At 48.3% G+C, this 6673-nt stretch overlaps 1 protein-coding gene across 1 annotated transcript in view; it reads right to left on the reverse strand.

The window, feature by feature from the left end:
• Ttl (tubulin tyrosine ligase) overlaps positions 1–6667 on the reverse strand; it is a 27023-nt gene extending 20356 nt beyond the window's left edge. Inside the window, exons 1-2 of the mRNA XM_005365648.2 lie at positions 6378–6667; positions 3667–3745 (exon numbers count right to left, since the gene is read on the reverse strand). Coding sequence (XP_005365705.1) covers positions 3667–3745; positions 6378–6534 — 236 coding nt within the window. The 5' untranslated portion in view covers positions 6535–6667. The remainder of the gene's footprint in view (positions 1–3666; positions 3746–6377) is intronic.
• Positions 6668–6673: the final 6 nt, after the last annotated feature.

Raw genomic sequence — 6673 nt, forward strand, 5'->3', positions numbered from 1 at the left:
TCTGTGGATCAAGCTGGCCTCAAACTCACAGAGATTTACCTGCCTCTGCCTCCCTCCGCCACCACCCAGCTGCGCCACTGATATGTTTTGCTTAGAATCCAAGCCAACGTTTTTTAAAAAATTAATCCATTTTGACAACATATATATGACTATTAATGGAAAGATTTGCTTGATGGTCCAGCTATTAAGAATCTTGAACATATACTGGAACAAATCTACTTTTTTGTTTGTTGTTTGTTTGTTTGGTGTGTGTGTATGTGTGTGTGTGTGACAAACTTTCATGTGACCCAGGCTGGCCTCCTTGGGGCTGTTAAGCCTATGAGGTGAACACACTACCTACAGAGTTGCATTCCCAGTTCTAAATCTACGTTTCAACCATAGTTTCTGAAATCTAAATTCAGATAAAGGGTTTTCAGTGAAAATGCAACCTCTGAACTAAGACAAGATACAAGCATAAAATACATGCCAGACTTTGAAGATTCAGAATGAGAAAAGTATAATTCATTTTTTCATATTAATAACACATCAAAAAGACAATATAGATTAGGGTGTGGGTTTTTGTGGGGGCTACTTTTTATAATGTTGGGGATCAAATCCAAAGCTTTGCACTTTAAAAGTGAGTGTTCTACCAACAAGCTGCACCCTAACCCCCACTGTCTTGGTTGTGGTTACTGTTGCTGTGATGAAACACCACGAACAAAAACACCTTGGGGGTAAAAGAGTTTGTTTCGCTCACAGTTCCATGGAACAGATTATCCAAAGCAATGACTGCAGGAATTCAAACAGGGCAGCATCCTGGAGGCAGGAGCTGATGCAGAGGCCATGCAGGGGTGCTGTTTGCTGGCTTGCACCTCTTGGCTTGCTCAGCTGGCTTTTTTATACAACCCAGGATCACCAGCCCAAGGATGGCCCCACCCACAATGGGCTGGGCCCTCCCCCAACAATCACTAATTAAGAAAATGCCCTACAGCTAGATTTTATGGAGACATTTTCTCACTTGTGGCACCCTCCTCTCAGATGACTTTATCTTCTGTCGTGCTGACATAAAACTATTCAGCACCCCCATAATTTGGATTTATTTGCTTAAATAAAACAGATTGACTTGATGGCACCTGTTCTTTATCCCTGCTGTTTTAGGTCTAAAGCTACACATGGGACTAGCATCCTCTTTCCGTTGGGCAGTGCGGGTTTGTAAGAGGATCTTGGTTTGGAAGCCCTAACTTCCAGTTCAGAGCCACGGCTGAGCTCTGCGTGAGGTCCTCTGCATTTCTTCCCTTCCTTCAGCAGCCAGTTCGGGAAGCAACTGTGCAAGTGTAGGTTTATCCACAGCTGCAAGGGAGTGATGCTCAGAAGGGGAAAAGCCTGCCACCCTGCCAGAAGATAAAAAAGGCCTTCAAGGGCTCTAGGCTGTGGTCATGGGTTCTTCGAGAATTTCTGGCACTCCCTGAAGCAGTGGGAAGAAGGTACAGGCTGTCCAAAATTCAGCACAGAACCACATCAAGGTTCTGGGAAGCCCTCTCAGGCATGCCTGGCCAGACTGATCTATTTGTACAGATCGGAACCCTCCTGGCTCAGTATGAACTGCTGTGGCCTTGGAACCCACAGCTGATACCCCCACTTCACAGGTCCAGTCTATGCCACAAAATGAGAGCACTCACCATCTAACTATCCAGCATCCCTCCACACCATGCAGTCACTAAAGGCAAACACACTGCAGAAGGAAGCCAGCAGCTCCTGGAATTGCTACAGCCCCTGGCAGAACCCTTAGAGAACAAGGAAGCTGCTGCTGATGGTGACAACAGTCACCATTTACAAGACGTCATTGGAGATAAGAGGGGTATTCTCATCACCTTGTAAGCCGTGGGATTCAGGGTGGCGCTGTCCAAGGTAGTAGACCTGGTCATGACTGTATTCTCTGACTCATTACAGGTATTGAATATGCAAATATGCAAAACACTATTATTTTTATAGCATCCTCTGCTTCCTACTTATCAAAGCAAAATTCTACTTTTGTCTTTATGACTCTGTGTGGGCATGTTCACATTCCGAAGAGTGTGAGTGCCCACAGCAGCCAGATGAGCTAGTCAGAGGCAGTTGTGAGCTGCATATCGCGAGTGCTGGGATCCTAACGCAGCTCCTCTGGAAGGGCAATATATGTGTTCTTAACTCCTGAGCCATCTCTCCAGACCTGGTCATTTACATCCTAGACATAAAAAGAACACATTGGCCAGGTAGTGGCAGCACATACCTTTAATCCCAGCACTGGGGAGGCAGGAGCAAGGGGATCTCTCTGAATTCAAGGTCAGCCTGGTCTATAAAATGAGTTCATACAGGCAGAGCCATAACATAGAGAAACCATGTCTAAAACAAACAAACAAACAAACACATCATATAAGGACTTTAGGAAGCCTCACTCTCTTTTAGGAGTTACTGCTAACTCATGAAAACCCATCCCAGAGAAGAGAGACAGGAAAGACACCAGAAACACCACATCCAAAGAAAAACGGAGATGTAACCATACACACTCGATCTCTTAGGTACAAAAGAAACATTAGCAAGGAAAAAGAGCATTTTGTGTTGGATCCCATCTCCTAGTGTCTCTATGTGAAGGCTTGTTGACTATGCATACACATTTACAAACTGCAGAGAAAGAGTCCAGGAGACCTACTATAGCCCTGATCTTAGGGACCAGACTGAGAGCTTCTGCGTGTACATGACAGCATTGACGACCATGACGACCAGAGTTGCAGTTAGATACAACCATTGCACTTACAGAGAAGGAAGTTAAAGCACAAATATCAGCGTGAAGCAGGCCCTTGTGCTGCATCCACTTACCAGGTCGCCTAGTTTAACCCTCACAACTGCTTTGTGAGGGAGGTATTCAGGCTTGAGAGACAAGGAGATTTGCCCACTAATTAGACTCCTCAAAGAGCTGAGATTAATCCCAAGCAGCTAACCACTCTATACTGCTGAATTCTTCCACCTTATAATACCACGCTTGTGCTATCTAGTTATACCCCAGTAGCTCAGAGAGGATGGTTGTTGCACTCATCTATCTTCTGAGCACCACCCCCAGCTGCTTGAGAGTCTTCTGAGGAGGCTTGCACACCCTTCTCCAGGGACCACAAATGCTTGGCAACTTAGCCTCCGCCCCAGCCCCTTCCCCACAAGAAGAGAGCATGGGAAAGCTTCTAGGTGAGCAAACGCCAAGAAAAAGTGAAACTGCTCATGACTGACACGTCACCTTGCTTCAAGTGCGATAACTCTGAGGTGACATCCGCCTCAGAGCACTGGGGTAGGACTTCAGCTAAAACTACCTCTTAACTCACTCTGCTCCCTCGTGTGCAGATGGGTCTGCCTTGAGCCTCTTCCAAGAAATCACTGACATTAGAACCCCCCCTTCCGGAGAGCCGGGCTCTGCTTCTAGGGAGCCTCACCTAGGAGACAGGCAGGCTTTAGCAAGTCATACACAGCAACGCCTTAAACTGTAATCAAAGCCACCTAGAAGAGCCCACAGCCCTGGTTTCTGTTGACTTTGAAAACAGTACACCCCCCCACACACACACACACTTAAAATAATCCATTATCTTGGCCTAAGTGCTTCAGGATGACAGCTGAAATCGTTTTATAGAAACAACAAAAATGGAGGTCTTAGGGAACACTTACTTCACTAAGGAAGCTTTTCGGCACAATTTGTCCGCCCCCCTGTAGTAATTCACCAGCTGTGCCAGCCCGGGCTCGTGACCTACGAGGAAAGAAGAGGCTCAGAATGGGAAAGGAGCAGGTGCAGATGACAGTGTCAGGATCAGTGTGCAGAACAGGTGTGTCAGGCCCAGCTTTCCTTCTGTGTCCCAAGGTCCCTCTTACCCTCACTATCCTACAGTCAATACCGCAACAGCAACACTGACAACAGGTCCGCTGGGGCATGGCTGCCTTCCTTCTTATTAGGAGAGCACCGGGTGCTTTTTTTTTTTTTTTTTCATTTCTCCTTGGTCCTAATATAGCTCTCTCTTAGCTGAACACACCTAGGCCTGTAACCCTCTGAGCAAGGCTACTTGCATACAGCCACACATCCATCCCAACCTCACTTTCCCCAAACATCAAAGAAGGCAGCAGAGTATGGCACATCTACCTCCAGGAGCTTCTAGAAGCCACTAAGAAGTGAAGGAGGGTAGCAGAAAGGCCCCAAGGCAATGTCGGAGCCCTGAGAACTTCTTTGCACTATTTACAAGGAATCGTTTCAATAGCTCTTACTACAAAAGCCTTTCTAAAACCACAACAGGAAGCTTGGAGTACAGTGCATCATCACCACATATGAGGCCACGGGTTCAATCCCCGGCATCATAAAAGATGAAATGAAATAAATGAAGATGAAAATTAGAAATAAAATGATATGGCCAGGCGGTGGTTGTGCACACCTTTAATCCCAGCACTCAGGAGGCAGAGGTAGGAGGATCTCTGTGCATTCAAGTCCAGCCTGGTCTACAGAGTGAGTTCCAGGTCAGGCTCCAAAGCTACACAGAGAAACCATTTCAAAAACAAACAAAAAGAGATAAAATGAAATAACAAAAATACATTTTATTTAAAAAATTATTAACTCCTATCAAAATGCTTTGCATTTCTGGTAACAAAAGGTAAGATTTAAAAAAGAGACTCTGAGTTGGTGTCAGGGGTAACAATAATTAATCCAACCATGGCACATAACCAAGTCAGACCTTTCAGACAGTATCTGGTTTTCACAGTCGACCTGGGGAAGACAGGTCCAATACACTGTTGACCGGGTACCTCCTCATCCCATTGGCCCTGGCTTCCAGTGCTGAACATGACTCTGCTTTCTCCTTTCTTTTTATGCAGCCCGTTTTAGACACAAAGTAAATACTCCCAACAGTGAGGGTGCAGAACCATTTTAGTTAAGAGGATGTACCCGTCTTTTCCCTAAAAATAAAATGTTGCTGGCCATCTGGTAAGTATGTGCTGCCTTCTCAGGACCGGGATCACAAAGGGTTTCATTTGTCACCGTAGCAGCAAGGCCACCTACTCCTGCCCCAGACTGAGCAGAGTCTTTGGGTGTGTTCTCAATACCAAGACTCTACCTAGGCTTGTACCATCAGGCATTGCCAAGTGCCAAGCGGAAGGGAAGTCAGGAAGGGAAGTGACAAAGCCAAGAGGGACCTCCTGGTAGTTGTTCCTGTACTCCTTCTGGGGAAGTTAGTTTTGGGGGATTTTCTTTGCTGAGCCCTTCCAGGGGTATTTGATTAACAAGCCCGTGTCTATGCTGGGATTTCTGAGGCTTCCAACAGTCACTCCCTGGAGTCACCTTGCTACAGTGTAAACTTGTATAACAATGAAAAGTTGTCCCTGAACTATTTCAGTAAGGGTAAGCCTTAATGTACTTCATCCTTCAAGCCACCACATCTGGATGGGGCTGTAACGACACCCAAAAGCCTTAAACAAGCTTGCCAAATAGCCAGTTAGCTCCAAACGGGCCTGCTTCCAGTCTAGTCTCACCCATCTCTGACCACACCTCTTTCTGAAAACGCTCCCCTCTCTAGGGTCCCCTCCAAGGTAGAGTCGCCTCTTCTCTGCTAGCAATTCTCCCCTTCTGTCCTTGGAATACAACCGACTCCACCCCCAAGTGAGTTTTTGCAAAAAGAACCAGCAACCCAGAGAGAGGCAGGTCCTCCCCCAGATGACTGTGCAGTGAAGGACCCGTGAGAGCAGGCTCAAGTCTGTGGGATGCTAGTTGAACCCATCTGGACAACTTCTAGATTACGTCATTTAAACGGGAGTCGCTGTCCCTTCTTGCAGCAAAGTATGTGAATGAAGTGGTACCAAGCCAGCTTCCTGTGGATGAGGAGACCAAAGGCCATCCAAACTCCTGTAAAAACCATCATTAGTCGCACAGTTGCAAATGCACACTTTTAGTGCAGCTAAAAAGGTCTGAAATGGAACACCTCCGCACTCCTACCCTCCCATACTCCCCCACCTCGCTTTAGGTTACTCAGTGAGTCTTTCCCAAATTTCCTGGGCCTCCCGGTAGCACAAGCCGCTGGGGGTTCGACAACGACAACTCCCCCTCCACACCCACACCGCACAAGGCGGAATGCTCCGTGGCGCAAAGCTGCAAGATGACTGCAGCGGGCGCAGGGAGGCTGGGGGACGAGGCCGACACTTCGGGTGCAGGGCTAGGTCACTGTCAACAGCCAGGGCACCCGCACCGAGGCTCCGTTCCGAATCCAGCTATGGGTTTAGTTCTTGCTGGATCCATTTTAGATCTGCCAGAGCGAGCAAGCGCCTAGAGAAGATTAATGACCTTAAAAACAAAAGCGCTGGCTTCCCGGGGCCGTGCGCGCAGCGGCCACGAGGGAAAGGCTCACCCAATCTCCCGAAGGGCAGCCGGTTCCTCTCGCCCAGCATCAAGTTGAACCTGGGGTTGTCCCGCCGCAGCCTCTTCCAGTGGCCGGTGGCCAGCAGCAGCCGGGAGACCTCGGCGTAGACGCTGCTATTCTCATCGCGCACCACGAAGGTGTACATGGCGATGGGCCGCGCGCCTCGCAGCCGCCGCACGAGTACAAGGCACGGCGGCCCAGCGTGGTCGCTGCCCCAACCCCAGCCGTCTCCCTAGCTCCGGAGCCGCGCCTCCGGGTCCCCTCAGTGCCGGCCCTGGGCTCCC

This window comes from Microtus ochrogaster, unplaced genomic scaffold (genome assembly GCF_000317375.1).
Source record: "Microtus ochrogaster isolate Prairie Vole_2 unplaced genomic scaffold, MicOch1.0 UNK3, whole genome shotgun sequence".
Taxonomy (NCBI): Eukaryota; Metazoa; Chordata; class Mammalia; order Rodentia; family Cricetidae; genus Microtus; species Microtus ochrogaster.